The 18132-nt window shown below is 40.0% G+C and overlaps 1 protein-coding gene across 2 annotated transcripts in view; it reads right to left on the bottom strand.

Moving 5' to 3' along the window:
• The window catches only part of SLC9A9 (solute carrier family 9 member A9), a 591811-nt gene that overhangs the window by 386658 nt on the left and 187021 nt on the right, over positions 1–18132 (bottom strand). For both annotated transcript variants that reach the window (XM_025377024.1, XM_025377025.1), the window contains exon 6: positions 2841–2946. In XM_025377024.1, the coding sequence (XP_025232809.1) occupies positions 2841–2946 (106 nt within the window). The remainder of the gene's footprint in view (positions 1–2840; positions 2947–18132) is intronic.

Below are 18132 nucleotides of genomic sequence, written 5' to 3'. Positions count from 1 at the left end.
TTCTGGATCATTTTAAATCACAGGAGCATGATATAGCACCCACCAGCTGCTGCTACGTACAAGAGTTGTGGCCATCAAATTTAATTATGTTAGGTATCTGAAATTCAGAGCACAGTTAACCCAAGAAACAGTATTATAATTAATCATATGCTTCTTAGATTAGCAAAGAAAAGCTGCTTTAATCTAAAATGTGGCTAAATACTAGAGCACAGTATTGCCACAATACTATTAAAAGTGTAAAAATACTAAAACTAAAAAAGATGGTTCTTAAGCAAGGAGGTTTGCTGGCAGATGAGAAGGTAAATAAAAGTATATGGCTATTTCAGAGGGGCTCTGGGGGCTTGGTCAAGGGTTATAGTCATCAATAATTGGGTTTCACATCAAAATGAAAAACTTTTTTTCCCATGACACAAGAATAACTCTATCACTGTTCTTAAACTTCAAAACCACACAAAGATGGAAGAAGAAAGGGAAAACACAAAAGAGGTTTCCATTTGTTCTTCTAAGATGCACTTCAAGTACATAGAGTCTGCTTTCAAAAAGTTACTATCTAGAAAAGCAAATACATATGTAAATCCAATGCTGTGCAGGGGTGAAGCAGAAGCTCAGCCTGTGGGCTGGAGGTTCCCAAAGAAGGAGACTGAGGGAACAGTTGAAAGACTTGATTAGGCAAAACCAGAAGCTGAATTGGTGAACCCAAGAGGAGTGAGCTTTGTCCAAAGGCAGCGAGATACCACCCAGAGAGTTGTGTCAGGGTGCTATACAGGGTCTAGTGTGAAGAGAAAGAAAAATGGAGAGACAATGTTTCAACTTTTAGACTGAAAGTCATAGAAGACCTTTAAATGATATGTAAATATGGCTTTCCTAAGGGAACCAGAAAATGGTTGGCAGAGAGTGTGTGGAGATAAGGCATTGCAAGGAGAGGAAATATCTGTGTAAATAGATGTACAAAGAGAATAGTATGTGTGCTATAAATTAAGTTTAAGAAGCAAATGAGCAAGTGAGAATAAGTGAAGAGAATGGCACATGGAAATGTGCAAAAAGGAGGACATGGTGAGCAGCAGACAGCACTGGTAGACAGCCTGGGCCAGGATATGGCAGCGCTATAGGCCACTCAGTAGAGCTCATGGAAAGAAAGAGCTGGTATTCGAATATGTAAGCTTTGGAAGTGAAATGATTTTACTTAGGATTACCCTTTATTTTACATTGGAGCTCACTGGGATCACTGTACGATACCAGAATTGCCGAAGCTGAGGAGTACAAGATTTCAGCTAGAATGGCAACGTCTCATTCCTAGAAAGGAAGAGCTCTTGCCACGGTGTGAAACACATCTTCTTTAATTAAACATTATGAAGACATGGGTAGAGAGGTAGGAGAGGCACCTGCAATACCAACCATGTATTGACCTGAGGAGATACTACATGGACTATTTCAAATGCTCCCAGGTTGGTGCTCAACACCATCAACATTTATCCTTAGCATCTGCATTTTTAATGGAAAACTACTGTGAATGGTAGTCCTGAAACAAGAAAGGCCAAACCTTCCCTGGTTGTGTCGGCATGATTCTTTCCCAAGCTCATTTGCACTTTAGTGGTTTTGCTTTGCTTGGCCTTTTCCGACTTGGCAGCTCAGGAAGTAAAAATGAGAAACTCAGCAGATTTTTAAAGAGTTTTACTCCAAATGTTCTTTTAATGCTAGTATTTCTTGGACAGGGATTTCTGATGTCCTAATTAATTGTTCTTGGTGTTTCTTTAAAAGCACCCTTTAGCATTTGTGAATCTGCCCATGGCTTTTGCTCTTAATTTGCACTCGCTGATATTTTCGTTTAAAGCAGGAAAGACACTTCTCCGTGGCCAGGTGAAATGTAAGTATATTTGGAGACACACTTGAAAGTTGTTGAATTCACTGACAACTTTGGGGCAGCAGCCTTAAGAAATGTCAACTGGCAAAAAGAAAGAAAAAAAAAAAAGAGTAGTGCTGCTCTGTCATTTCCTACTCCCCTCTGTGAGATCTGACTTTTAACAATCTTTTGTTACTTCACAATACATTTTCAACTACATTCGAAGTAATTAACACCCAGAATAGAATCTTTTTGTCACATTTAATTATCAGATATCGACTTTCTTTTGGGATATCTGACAGTTGCCCAAAATGTTGGTCTTAATCTAAAACCAGGAAGAGACCTCTGGCATAGTGAAAGCCACTGAAGTGGCATTTATTAAAGATAAATGGTAAGTGTCTAAAGAGGAGGTAAGGAAAGAGCACTGGCTCTCATCCCCCCACCCTAAAATCCTTCCAGCACAAAGGGAAATTGCACTGGTGCTGAGCCGAAGCTCCATCAGTTTCATCCATCATGTGATTTTTTAAAGATGTATGCATTCCTATACAGCATTACCTTTGCATTGAGAAATAAAGAGTACTCTGACCCTTACGTTCTGGCTCCAATCTGTCAATCTGCCCATCAATACAAGGGTTTCTATTAGTCTATTATCTGGAAAGTGACTTATATAAGGCAAAAAATTAAATGATATTGATTTGAAATGAAAAAAGCTCATTTATGTGCATTTTAGGAACCTTAAGTGAATCAGCTAAATATATGCATTGAGTAAAATAAGTTACCCTCTAGGTAGTATCTTGTAATAAGCTGGAAACATAAAACCCATTAATAGTATTAGAAATTAGATGCCTAATGAATTGTGCCCATTATGGAGATTTTCTGTGATAACAATTCCTTGAAAAAAGCCAGAGACTGCCTGTAACTCTATGACATAAGAGAAAAGATACAAGTGAAAGTACATTTCACATGGTTAAAGAAACATAGGCCAAGTTCTGGTACTTACTATGTAAGGACTATGGCCACTGCGTCATTCAACACACTCTCTCCAAACAAGAGTGTGTACAGGTCAAGGTCGACATGCAGTTCATGGAAAATGGCCAGCACTGTCACTAGGAAGACACACACAAACATGCAGGTTAGCTGAGATGCAGGCATGGAGTTTTCCTTGGCTATGGTCGCTGCTCAAAAACATTAATTAAATGCTTACCTTCTCAAACCCAATGACTTTACTAACACCAGACCTTTATTCAAAAAAAATATCTGATGCTTAGAGGCTTGTCTTGGCTCCCCACTGCTTAAAGACAAAATTTGAGCTCCCAAGTACAAGTCTCCTATAATCTGCATCTTGCTTACCCTCTAGCCTCATCTCCCTCTGCCCCCTTTGCCCACCCTTTGCTGCCTTTCTCAAGTCACACTGAAATTGCCATAATTTCCCAAACACACTGTGTAATTTCTTAACTACCTTTGCATTTTGATTCCTTCTACTATGGCAGCAATTCCCTTCTCGTCCACTTGCTACCATCCTCCTATTCCTTAAACACACACACACACACACTTCTTGCTACCGAAGACTCATTTTTTTTTTCCATTCTTTAAGAACCTTTCAAGTGTCCCCTCCCAACCCTTCAACTGCCTCATCAGAGACCTGACTCACTCCTTAATGGATCCCAGCATTTGGATCAAATCACTGAACTTACCACAGAAAGGACTGGGAGCTCCCTGGAAATGGGGTTCATCTTTGGACACATGGTATTAGGCCATACTCAGTAACTGCTTGATGCATGAATGACTAAATGAATGAGTGAATGAATAAATGAAGTTGTTGCAATGGCCTACTACTGTGAAGGGAGGCATGGTTCCACCTGGGTCTCATTCTGTCCGGAGATCACGCTCACCTATAAAGACGGACTCAGTGTTCTTAAGAACAGGACATGAGGATTTGTTTCTGGTTGCCTGCTGCATGGCCTGCTACTATATGCCATGTTCTTGTATTGAGCCTCTGTGAGTACATTAGGACAGTCAATAATCACATGCTGATTATCTGTGTTCATCAAAACTATTCTTGATATTTAAAACAGTTAAGCAGAGTGTGAACAGCAATCATTAGGAAAATGATCCATTGAATTAATTGCCAAGGGGGAAAGAGATAGGTTGAAAATGATACTGATGGCAAATGTTTAAGGCAGAGTGGGTATTTTTAATTCTGTTTTTTCCTATTTCATGGATGGTGAGGTTAGTAACTGTGTTGTACAAAATAGTGCTACGAGGGAATAAAAGCAAGAAAGTCAAGTTGACTTTGAAGGTTTTATAGGTAGGATTAAGAAGTTTGGAACTTGTTCTTTCATAACAGAGAGTGATTAAGAGTTTTAATAAGAGAAATGACACAATCTGAACTTTGGAAATAAAGCTCAGGCAGAAGGGCAGAGGGCAGAATGGACACATGGCTGGAGGCTTTCCCAGTAATTCCGGTAAGAGATGAGTTGCACCAGGACAGGAAGAGGCCCGGATCCATGCTCCCAAACTCTTACATCTTCATTGTCTTGGGTTCTAATAGACCAATGACCACTGTGCTTTGTACTTCACAAAGGTACCTCACTGGTTTTCATCTTCTCTGTGTGCCACAAGCCCTTAGCACAGTGATGCAACATAGTAAGCCTTTAATGAGTGAATGAATAAGAGATACCATCAAGGAAGATACAGCAGAGGTGACAGCACCCCCAGAGATATTTGAGATGGAAAATTGGTGGGTGTTGGTGCTTGAGAGGCAGCAAGGAATGACTCTGGATTTTGATCTATCATACAACATGTGACTATATTTAATAGCAATGTATTGTACACTTGAAAATTGCTAAGAGAGCAGATTTTAAGTGTTCTCAGTACAATGACAAAAGCATGTAAGCTAATACATGCGTTAATCAGCCTGATTTAGCTATTCTGCAAGATATGCATATTCCAAAAAATTCTGCTGTATACCATAATATATACAATTTTTGTCAATTAAAAAGTTTTTTTAAAGAAGCTACTGCAAAATCCAAAAAAAAGAAAGAAAATGCCATGAATTGTCATGACAATTGGCCAGATCCGATTTTATCAGGCATAGAATCAATTTTATTATTCTAGTTGAATAGGTCCTATTAATCATGATAGGTAAAATGGCAGAGATTTTACTAGCTTTCTACTAGCATGAAGCTGTTAACATTTGCCACAACCTTTAGATGTTGCAGGTGGTGGGAGGGAGGAAGCAAACACTTCTGCTAAGTAATCTCTTTCTCCTTTTTGGATAGAGGTAAGACACTGCATCTACCCAAAACAAAAAGGTTACAGTGGGATTTGGTTAGCAACATTTTCCTTTTGCTAGGATTTTGTGGAATAAAAGTAACTTTTTAAAACTAGAACATTCTATCGTGGCCTCTCTATTGTTAACTTTAGTCTCTGTAGCTGTTCATTTGTATCATCAAGCTCTGAAAAGGACTTGCAGCCCATCTCCACTTCCATGGAGGTTTCCTAGGCCCACGAAAAGGAAGGTAAGGCCCTTACCCCACCTCCCCACTTACGGAGCCCCTCTGCCCTATGGGGAAGGCTCTACATCTGTCTAACGAAAGCTTTGAGCTTTGAAGAGGAAAGGCTTTTAATTGAATATCCAGTTTTGTTCACCACTGCTCTGACATTCCCACAATTCCTTTGGAACAAAGAACTGAACTCCATTTCATAAACGATGTCCCACACACAAGAGAAAACTGTTACTTTGCACATTCTTGTCTACCCTGTGAAGAAATGGAATAGTTTTGAAATAAAGCTAGGCAGTGTGTCCTACAAGAGGGAGTATTTGGCTGGGAACACAAAGAGTCGAATAGGTGAGTCAGGAAATTAGTCACCCACTCTGCTGCTGAGCTTGGAGCTTTAAAAAAAACTCATATAATTAGCTCCCTGGCAGGGCTCAGTCTTACATGCAATATCCAAGACTCTCTGCAGCACCTCCCCAGGAGAGAATCTTTGGGACAGCCGTGGACATGCACATAGCAGCTCTGCCCACACCTTGCTAGGTTGGTAAGGATAACCTAGGTCCAAGGCAGGACTAAAAGTCAACGCCCATGTAAGTGAGAGTTCTTGGGACCACAAGAGGAAAACACTCTGGACATCATGTGGATAGGAAGGGGAAAAGATGCAATCCGATTTCTTAAACTTTTGATTTTATCAGACAATTTGGTCATTTCTATCTTTATCTTACTTTATTTCCACTCATCTTTTAGTGGCAGATTCTCATGCTTCACTTGTGGCTTGGAGTTCCTTCTCCTCTACATACCCTCTTCCTACCTGATGTTGTAGCGAGAGAAAAATTCACTTTGTCTTTCAAATTGATAATAAAAGATACAAGCACATATGATCTTATGCTCAAGTAGATGAACATGCATGCACACACACGTGCGCGCGCGCACACACACACACACACCCCTACCTCTAGGTAAGCATAGTAGAGGAATGTGATAACTGAGAAATACTACTGAATCCCTGGAGATTGCTGAGAAAATAATTTCAGTTATCAAATGGTAAAGGTCTTTGAGGGGAACGAGTGAGGATCCAGTGGTGTGGACTGCACTCTGAGAAGCTTTTGATAAAGGATGAAGAGAGAAAAATCCATAACCTATGAGGTCTAAGTGAGGCTTTCTCTTAGACATCTAATTTATAGGTTTACAAGAATAAGCCAGAGGAAAGAGAGGTTGAAGACAGAGAAAAAGGATGAGAAAACTGCTGGAGCAAGGTCTGGAGAAGGCAGAAGAAAACTGAAAGGCAGATGGGGAATGCATCTTTTCAGGAAAGTAAGATCATCTGCTGAGAGTCAGGAGAGAAACACATGAGTTAGAGGCTAAACGAGGGTTGAAAATGTGCAGAATATCTTGGAGGCAGATAATGCAAGTTTCATGAAACACTGTTAGGGTCAAACACAGGATAATCTTCAATCTATAAGAGAAAACTGTAGCACTAAAATGATGCAATATTTTGATTTCTTCATCATACCAAGGGTCTTTTCCCCTACTACAACTCTATTATAGCATCAAAACTCATCCTTTTTCATCTCAAAGATGATAACCACACCACCTAGTGATAAAAATACAGAGAGTGACTACATGACTCCATAAGTATCTCAATGTATTTACTCTAAGATGTTTTACAATTTTTTTAAACTGCCGTCTTTTCAACTGACCACTTTCTTGATGCCCTTTCAGAACTTCCAAGTCTTTAGGGTGATTTAGTGACAGACCCTTCCCTAGAATCTCCATTAGCAGCTCTGTGACCCCTATTTTCTAAGTGTTTTATAAGGAATTTAAATTTCAAATGATATTTTAATGTGGCAGCTCTCAGCAACCTAGCACAAGATCTGCCTGGGTCGAAGAACAATAACATGGAATAGTTCCTACCCCTGTCCTCCTAAGTTGTCATTCAGCCTTGTCAGAATGCTGGCTCTCCCTTGGAGATTGCTCTCTATGGTTTTCTGTGCAAATCAGTATGTATGACACTTGTCCATGACACATAGAGAATCAAAAACATCTGAAGCTTTTGCAGCTGAATCGGTGTCAGGCCTGACAGGTGTAGAACCTTGGTATTCTCAAAAACGAGGTAGCATTTTTCCATTTCCAAAAAATGATTATTGTGAAAATGTATTTTCTTTTTCTAAGAAGGAGCATGGAGGAGGAAATTCTCCTGTAACTTTTCCTACTTTCCCGAAATATTGTATACAGTGAAATCTGAAGGAGAGGCTTTCAAAAAAGTTGTGGTATCTGGGTGCAGGCTGAAATATGGGAATTATTTTGAGAACTATTAAATTCTCAGCAAAGATTCAGCAGCAAAATTGATGCCTGGATTGATTTTGCCAGTCAAGTTTTGCCAATCGTAATCCTAGAATACAAGTGAAAAGACTAACCCTTCTGAGTCGGAGAAACAATACCAGATTACAAAGCTAATGACTAGTCGTTCAATTTATTGAGGTCATTCTAAATTTTAAGTTACACAAAACTTCATGAAGAATTTAGCCCTAAAACTTTGCAATTTGATTTTAAACATCAATATGCTATATCATTTTGGTACTGAGGTAATAATGGAGAATATATGATATGCACGCACACATTTGTAGCCTTCCTCAAACAGGGTTCCTTGGGGAAAACAAGCTCTTACGCCCAAGAGCAATGGCTTCAAAGTGTGGCCCAGGGACCCCTGGAGGTTCCTGAGACCTATCTAGGAAGATCCTCAAGGTCAAAACTATTTTCATAATAACATGAATACGTTACTTGCATTTTTTAATTTTCCGGAGGCTACATGATGCAACAGATTCAATGCAGAAGCAAGATATGAGAATCCAGCTGTCTTCCATTGCACTATATATTAAAGAGCTTTGTAGAAATGTGAAACAATGCCACTCTTCTAATTTTTTTGTTTTGGAAAATAAACTTTTGGTGAAAATATGTTATTTATATTAACATGCAAATGTTTTACGATTGTTATTTTAAATACATTAATAAAAACATGTTTTAGAATTTGTTTTAATTTCTAATATGGTAAATATTTTTTATTTATTCATTTTATTTTTTGAGACTGAGTCTCGCTCAGTTGCCCAGGCTGCAGTGTAGTGGCGCAATCTCAACTCACTGCAACCTCTGCCTCCCGGGTTCAAGTGATTCTCCTGCCTCAGCCTCTTGAGTAGCTGGAACTACAGGTGCCTGCCACCACGCCTAGATAATTTTTGAATTTTTAGTAGAGACGGAGTTTCACCATCTTGGCCAGACTGGTCTTGAACTCTTGACTTCAAGGGATCTGCCCACCTTGGCCTCACAAAGTGCTGGGATTACAGCATGAGCCACTGCGCTTGGTCTCTAGTATGGTAAATATTGATAGATACATCTCACATAAGCAAAAACTACTGGGGGTCTTTCCTAATTGCAAAAGGTTTTGATACCCAAAATCTTGAGAACCACTGCTCTAAGCCATTTGTGATATGTAATGAATTAACTTGTTTCCTCTCTGTTGAGAATGATACTAGCTAAGCACATCCTTGAGAGAAACGAGAAAATATTCCCTCAAATCATCTTCGGTAGAGTTTAATTCCCTTGTTGAGAAGGGCTCCTGAGATCTTAGTATCTTTTGCCATGCAATAACCAGCTGATTCTTTTGGTATACATGTAGGAGATTTCTAATAACTTTTAAATGAGGAAAATTATTCTTTTTACATTAACTCCACTATCACATTTCTAGAATCATATTTCTGTTGCTGATATTTATATTTGTTTAAGCCTTTTTTTTTTGAAATGTAAATGCTTTGTGGGCAGAGATTTATTATGGGTGCGTAATAAAAATATTGACAATCCCACCTCTATCCCTTGACTTCAAACATGGCTGAGTGGTGTTTGAGAATAACCAATTTCCTTTTATTGATGAAAAACCAGAAATATAATCCCTAGCAGTCACTGAGAGTAGAAAAAGGTAACCAGAAGGTCATGTGGTTTGGCATTAAGAAAAGTAGGATATATTAAGACTGGAAAGGGAGAAACTGGAAGATCAATCCAGGTGGGGAATGTTTTCCAGGTCTTATATCTGGGAACTTATGGACTGAAATCTGTGGGCACTTTACCTAGTGTTTTAAAATCTTCCCCAAGGGTACCTACATCAGAGATATTCTAAATTTAACATTAGCAAAGAACATAAACATTTAACAAAGATTCAATTTTCTCACCAATGAGGTTTAATGAGCCATGGTGAAGTTTAACAGGGAATCTGTGCAACATGCCCAGTATCTGAGTGATGATGACTCATCCCTTCATACAAGCATTTTCCAACTAGGATTATCACTTCAGCATTTTTCCTTTCTAAAAATGAAAATGGTGGGCAAGGGTTTATCTACAAATCATGAAAAAACATTAAATAAAGCTCTATGGAATAAAAAAGCAGCAGCCATAGTTAGGATGGGTCACCAAAAAAAAAAAAAAATCAACACTTGGAGGTAAAAATATCACTGTGAGCCATGACATGTAAGAACTGTGAGGAAAGAGACATGTTCAAAAGACAACTGTGTTAGTCATGATCATGGTACACACAAAATAAGAGGGCTTCCCAAACAAGTTTTTTCTCTTGCTACAAAAAGATATGAAAGAAGCAGATTTCTTGTACCATCACTTCCCAACCAGTGGATCAGGACCCGGAGGGACATTACAGAACTGTTTCAAAGTGGAAGATGACCATGCCGGTTCCCTAAATAGATTAGAAAGTTGCCAAGGGTAAACAAGAGTAATATTGAAAAGAGTCAACATTGGGCCTGGGTGAGATACAGGGAAGAAAAAAGACAGAAAGAGATTGGTTATATCATAAATCTATCCCTGTCATCACCCTATGTGGTAAGCTGAAGAATGCACTCATCCTGAGAGCATATGAATATGTTGCCTTGCATGCCAAAAGGAGCTTTGAAGGTGTACTTAAAGTTATTGATATGATTTGGCTGTATCCCCACCCAAATCTCATCTTGAATTGTAGCTCCCATAATTCCCACATGTCATAGGAGGGACCTCGTGGGAGATAATTGAATCATGAGGAGCAGGTCTTTCCTGTGCTGTTCTTGTGATAGTGAATGAGTCTCACAAGCTCTGAGGGATTCATAAAGGGAATTTCTGGTACACAAGCTCTCTCTTGCCTGCCAAGACGTAACTTTCCTCCTCATTTGCCTTCCACCATGATTGTGAGGGCTCCCCAGCCATGTGGAGCTGTGAGTCAATTAAACCTCTTTCCTTTATAAATTAGCTGGTCTTGGGTATGTCTTTATCAGCAGTGTGAGAACAGACTAATACAGTTATGGACCTTAAAATAGGCAGATCATGTTAGATTACCTGGGCAGGTCCAACCTAATCACCTGAGCTCTTAAGAGCAGAAAAATTTTTTAGGCTATAGTCAGAGAGATGTAACTGAAGAAACGTGAAAGAAAGGGAAAGTTGGGAAGATCCCAAGTGTGAGAAGGATCCAACACACTGTTCCTGGCTCTGAGATGTAGAGGATCACTTGCAAGGGCCAGAGAGAGAGAAACCTCTTGGAGCCAAGCGTGACCACAACTTTCAGCCCCAAGGAAATAGAGACCTTGGTCTTCTGATGGGAAGAAACTGCATTCTGTCAACAACCTAAACCTAGAGCTTCCTGATGAGAGTCCTACCAGTCAGTAGGTTGATTTTTGCCTTGTGAGACTCTGATCCAAGAACCCAATAGAGCCAACCTGGACTTCTGACCTATGGAACTGTGAGGTAATATATCTGTGCTGTCTTAAGCCACTAAGTTTGTAGTAATTCTCATAGCAGTTCTATCAAACAAATATACTCTGTTCCTCTCTTACAGTAAGAATGACAAAATGGTGGGGAGGCCAAGCTCCCAGACATTTGACTTTTCAATGAGTTAATGAGTGAGATGTGGCTAGAGTGTTCTCTTAGCTATAGCACAGCCTCCACTCCCCTTACCCCACCACTAGCAGGAAAGAAGTAAGTCACTTAAACAAATTCATGTTTTAGGTTATGCTTAGCAAGGAAAAACCTGGACCAATAACAAGGCTATAGATTTTCAAATATGTGTGCCTTTGAGGTCCTCTGTTGCTGATGTAATTATCTATGTGTATCCCTCTTGGTGCCATCATCACAGGCTATAGATCACTCATTTACTCGGAATGCACCATTTTATAGCTCATCAAATCACTTTATTTGCCAGTTTTTACCCTATCTGGGCTACACTGTTGAGTTCAATCACTATGAAGAATTGGTGATGAGATGGGAATGGTAAAGTCCAAACTAGGATGGAAGGTTAACAAACCGGGCAAGCCAAGTCTGAGGGGAGCAAGCCAAAAGTCATAAAGCAGCTCTCAACATAGAAGCAAACAATGGCCATTTTAATTTTCTTTTTGAGCTTTTTTGTATTTTCTAAAATTTCTACAATAAATGTGCACTATTTTTAGAATTAGAAAAGACAGCAACCTACTTATGAAACTGGTAAAACTTAACAAGAACATAAAGCCTGGAACTCAGAGTCTCTTCCCCAAGGCCCCACATGCTATCTGTGAGGACCTGGCCTTCCTCAGGATTTCTCCCTGGGCTTCCACACTACTTGACCCCACTGTGGGACCCGGCACTGTGAACTCTTCCTGTCTCTCTAAGTGCTCTCCTCCTTTGTTTTGAGGAGACTAGCCCCTTGTGATTTTCCTTTAACCCCTCCAGGTTTTCTTCAGTCTCCTTTGTAAACCCATCCCTTTAATATAGGCATTGTCCAGGAAAAAATCTCCAATCCCCTTCTAACTTTGTAAACTTAACTTGAGTAATTTCATCAACATCTGGTGATGTCAATCTCTAGTCCATCCCTTCCTCTATTTTTAGTAGAGACAGGGTTTCCTTATGTTGGCCAGGCTGGTCTTGAACTCCTGACCTTGAATGATCCACCCATCTCGGCCTCCCAAATTACAGTTGGGATTACAGGTGTGAGTCACTGTGCCTGGCCTCCTCTTCCTCAGCTATAGACTCCCATATCCAACCATTGCCAAGACAACTCCAGTGGGAGTTGTTCTACCTGAACAACTACTTATCAAGCACCTGTTGTGTGCCTGGCACTGGGCATAGATGTCTTACAGATTCCCTACCCGCTAACTAGCCTCAGCAACTCTGCTGCTCTTGTACTTGAATTACCATCTCAAGGAGTGGAACCATCACTGATCCACAAACTTTATGTTTGTATTTTTTAGTGGTGTGATTTATCTTATTTACAATAGAAAAATCTACAACTTTAGAGAATATAATATTAAGAGGCAAGCCACATTTTGTAGTTCAGTGTTTTACAAGGTCAGGCAAGGAGAGAAAAAGAAACCAGTTTCAGAAATGTTCTATTGTACTAAATACTGCAGCATAAACTAGCTCTGTCATTTCTGGAATTTTAGCCTTATAATAATCCTTTCTGGACTGAAAAATAATATAAGAATGAAGAAGTTCAGTTGTAGATAAAATACTTACATGAAAGTAGCATTTTGAGATCGTTCCAACATGGCCAAATAGGAACAGCTCCAGTCTATGGCTCCCAGCATGAGCAACGCAGAAGACGGGTGATTTCTGCATTTCCAGCTAAAGTACCGAGTTCATCTTACTGGGACTTGCTGGACAGTGGATGCAGCCCACAGAGTGTGAGCTGAAGCAGGGTGGGGTATCACCTCACCTGGGAAGTGCAAGGGGTCAGGGAATTCCATTTCCTAGCCAAGGGAAACCGTGACAGACAGTACCTGGAAAATTGGGACTCTCCCACCATAATAGTGCACTTTTCCAGTAGTCTTAGCAATCGGCACACCAGGAGATTATATCCCGCGCCTGGCTTGGTGGGTCTCATGCCCACAGAGCCTTGCTAAGTCCAAGATTGAACTGCAAGGTGGCAGCCAGGCTGGGGGAGGGCGTCCACTATTGTTGAGGCTTGACTAGGTAAACAAAGTGTCCGGGAGGCTCGAACTGGGTGGAGTCCAGCGCAGCTCAAGGACGCCTGCATGCCTCTGTGGACTCCACCTCTGGGGGCAGGGCATAGCTGAACAAAAGGCAGCAGAAACTTTTGCAGACTTAAACATCCCTGTCTGACAGCTTTGAAGAGAGTAGTGGTTCTCCCAGCACGGAGTCTGAGATCTGAGAACTGACAGACTGCCTCCTCAAGTGGGTCCCTGACCCCCAGTAGCTTAAATGGGAGACACCTCCTAGTAGGGGCCAACTGACACCTCATACAGCTGAGTGCCCCTCTGAGACAAAACTTCCAGTGGAAAGATCAGGTAGCAACATTTGCTGTTCTGCAATATTTGCTGTTCTGCAGCCTCCACTGGTGATACCCAGGCAAACAGGGTCTGGAGAAGACCTCCAGCAAACTCCAACAGACCTGCAGCTGAGGGTCCTGACTGTTAGAAGGAAAACTAACAAACAGAAAGGAATAGCATGAACACCAACAAAAAGGACATTCACACCAAAACCCCATCTGTAGGCCACCATCATCAAAGACCAATGGTAGATAAAACCACAAAGATGGGGAGAAACCAGAGCAGAAAAGCTGAAAATTCTAAAAATCAGAGTACCTTTTCTCCTCCAAAGGATCGCAGCTCCTCACCAACAACGGAACAAAGCTGAACAGAGAATGACTTTGATGAGTTGACAGAAGTAGGCTTCAGAAGTTCGGTAATAACAAACTGCTCTGAGCTAAAGGAGGATTTTCGACCCCATCGCAAGGAAGCTAAAAACCTTGAAAAAAGTTTAGATGAATGGCTAACTAGAATAAACAGCATAAAGAAGACCTTAAATGACCTCATGGAGCTGAAAACCATGGCACAAGAACTACATGACACATGTGCAAGCTTCAGTAGCCAATTTGATCAAGTGGAAGAAAGGGTATCAGTGATTGAAGATCAAATGAATGAAATGAAGTAAGAAGAGAAGTTTAGAGAAAAAAGAGTAAAAAGAAACTAACAAAGCCTCCAATAAATATGGGACTATGTGAAAAGACCAAATCTATGTTTGATTAGTGTACCTGAAAGTGATGGGAAGAACGGAACCGAGTTGGAAAACACTCTTCAATATATTATCTAGGAGAACTTCCCCAACCTAGCAAGGCAGGCCAACATTCAAATTCAGGAAATACAGAGAACACCACAAAGATACTCCTTGAGAAGGGCAACCCCGAGATACATAACGTCAGATTCTCAGATTCTCCAAGGTTGAAATGAAGGAAAAAATCTTAAGGGCAGCCAGAGAGAAAGGTCGGGTCACCCACAAAGGGAAGCCCATCAGACTAACAGCGGATCTCTCAACAGAAACTGTACAAGCCAGAAGAGAGGGGGGGCCAATATTCAGCAATCTTAAAGAAAAGAATTTTCAACCCAGAATCTCATATCCAGCCACACTAAGCTTCATAAGTGAAGGAGAAATAAAATCTTTTACAGACAAGCACATGCTAAGAGATTTTGTAACCACCAGGCCTGCCTTACAAGAGCTCCTGAAGGAAGCACAAAACATGGAAAGGAACAACTGGTACCAGCCATTGCAAAAACATGCCAAAATGTAAAGACCATTTAGGCTAGGAAGAAACTGCATCAACTAACGAGTAAAATAACCAGCTAATATCATAATGACAGGATCAAATTCACACATAACAATATTAACCTTAAATTACCTTAAATGTAAATGGGATAAATGCCCCAATTAAAAAACACAGACTGGCAAATTGGATAAAGAGTCAAGACCCATTAGTGTGCTGTATTTAAGAGACCCATCTCACGTGCAGGGACACACACAGGCTCAAAATAAAGGGTGGAGGAAGATCTACCAAGCAAATGGAAAACAAAAAAAAAGCAGGAGTTGCAATCCTAGCCTCTGATAAAACAGACTTTAAACCAACAAAGATCAAAAGAGACAAAGAAGGCCATTACATAATGGTAAAGGGATTGATTCAACAAGAAGAGCTAACTATCTTAAATATATATGTACCCAATACAGGAGCATCCAGATTCATAAATCAAGTCCTTAGAGACCTACAAAGAGACTTAGACTCCCACACAATAATAGTGGGAGACTTTAACACTGTCAACATTAGACAGATCAACAAGACAGAAAGTTAACAAGGATATCCAGGACGTGAACTCAGCTCTGCACCAAGTGGACCTAATAGATATCTACAGAACTCTCCACCCCAAATCAACAGAATATACATTCTTCTCAGCACCACATCATACTTATTCCAAAATTGACCACATAGTTGGAAGTAAAGCACTCCTCAGCAAATGTAAAAGAAGAGAAATTATAACAAAATGTTTCTTAGACCATAGTGAAATCAAATTAGAACTCAGGATTAAGAAACTCACTCAAAACCACACAACTACATGGAAACTAAACAACCTGCTCCTGAATGACTACTGGGTAAATGGTGAAATGAAGGCAGAAATAAAGATGTTCTTTGAAACCAATAAGAACAAAGACACAACATACCAGAATCTCTGGGACATATTTAAAGCAGTGTGTGGAGGGAAATTTATAGCACTAAATGCCCACAAGAGAAAGCAGGAAAGATCTAAAATTGACACCCTAACATCACAATTAAAAGAACTAGAGAAGCAAGAGCAAACACATTGAAAAGCAAGCAGAAAGCAAGAAATAACTAAGATCAGAGCAGAACTGAAGGAGATAGAGACACAAAAAAACGCTTCAAAAAATCAGTGAATCCAGGAGCTGGTTTTTTGAAAAGATAACACAATTGATAGACCACTAGCAAGACTACTAAAGAAGAAAAGAGAGAATAATCAAATAGACACAATAAAAAGTGATAAAGGGGATATCACCAACAATCCCACTGAAATAAAAACTACCATCAGAGAATACCATAAACATCTCTGTGCAAATAAAGTAGAAAGTCTGGAAGAAATGGATAATTTCCTGGACACATGCACCCTCCCAAGACTAAACCAGGAAGAAGTTGAATCCATGAACAGACCAATAATAAGCTCTGAAATTGAGGCAATAATTAATAGCCTACCAACCAAAAAAAGTCCAGGACCAGACAGATTCACAGTGGAATTCTGCCAGAGGTACAAAGAGGAGCTGGTACCATTCTTCTGAAACTATTCCAACCAATAGGAAAAGACGGAATTCTCCCTAACTCATTTTATGAGGCCAGCATCATCCTGATACCAAAGCCTGGCAGAGACACAACAAAAAAAGAGAATTTTAGACTAATATCCCTGATGAACATCAATGCAAAAATCCTCAATAAAATACTGGCAAGCCAAATCCAGCAGCATATCAAAAAGCTTATCAAGTTGGCTTCATCCCTGGGATGCAAGGCTGGTTCAATATATGCAAATCAATAAACGTAATCCATCATATAAACAGAACCAAAGACAAAAACCACATGATTATCTCAATAGATGCAGAAAAGGCCTCTGACAAAATTCAACAGCCCTTCATGCTAAAAACTCTCAATAAACTAGGTATTGATCCGACATATCTCAAAATAATAAGAGCTATTTATGACAAACCCACAGCCGGTATCATACTGAATGGGCAAAAACTGGAAGCATTCCCTTTGAAAACTGGCACAAGACAGGGATGCCCTCTCTCACCACTCCTATTCAACATAATGTTGGAAGTTCTGGCCAGGGCAATCAGGCAGGAGAAAGACATACAGGCTATTTAATTAGGAAATGAGGAAGTCACATTGTCCCTGTTTGCAGATGACATGATTGTATATTTAGAAAACCCCATTGTCTCAGCCCCAAATCTCCTTAAGCTGATAAGTAACTTCAGCAAAATCTCAGGATACAAAATCAATGTGCAAAAATCACAAGCATTCCTATACACCAATAACAGACACACAGAGAGCCAAATCATGAGTGAACTCCCATTCACAATTGCTTTCAAAGAGAATAAAATACCTAGGAATCCAACTTACAGGGGATGTGAAGGAGCTCTTCAAGGAGAACTACAAACCACTGCTTAATGAAACAAAAGAGGACCCAAACAAATGGAAGAACATTCCTTGCTCATGGATAGGAAAAATCAATATCATGAAAATGGCCATACTGCCCAAGGTAATTTATAGATTTAATGCCATCCCCAACAAGCTACCAATGACTTTCTTCACAAAATTGGAGAAAACCACCTTAAAGTTCATATGGAACCAAAAAAGAGCCTGCATTGCGAAGACAATCCTAAGCCAAAATAACAAAACTGGAAGCATCACACTGCCTGACTTCAAACAATACTACAAGGCTATAGTAACCAAAACAGTGTGGTACTAGTACCACAACTGAGATACAGACCAATGGAACAGAACAGAGCCCTCAGAAATAATACCACACATCTACAACCATCTGATCTTTGACAAATCTGACACAAAAGAAATGGGGAAAGGATTCCCTATTTAATAAAAGGTGCTGGGAAAACTGGCTAGCCACAAGTAGAAAGCTGAAACTGGATCCCTTCATTACACCTTACACGAAAATTAATTCAAGATGGATTAAAGACTTAAATGTTAGACCTAAAACCATAAAAACCCTAGGACAAACCTAGGCAATACCATTCAGGACACAGGCATGGGCAAGGACTTCATGACTAAAACACCAAAAGCAATGGCAACAAAAGCCAAAATAGACAAATGGGATCTAATTAAACTAAAGAGCTTCTGTACAGCAAAAGAAACTACCATCAGAGTGAACAGGCAACCTACAGAATGGGAGAAAATTTTTGCAATCTACCCATCTGACAAAGGGCTAATTTCCAGAA

Source organism: Theropithecus gelada, chromosome 2 (assembly GCF_003255815.1).
Source record: "Theropithecus gelada isolate Dixy chromosome 2, Tgel_1.0, whole genome shotgun sequence".
Lineage (NCBI taxonomy): Eukaryota > Metazoa > Chordata > Mammalia > Primates > Cercopithecidae > Theropithecus > Theropithecus gelada.
This window is presented reverse-complemented; position numbering and strand designations above follow the sequence as displayed.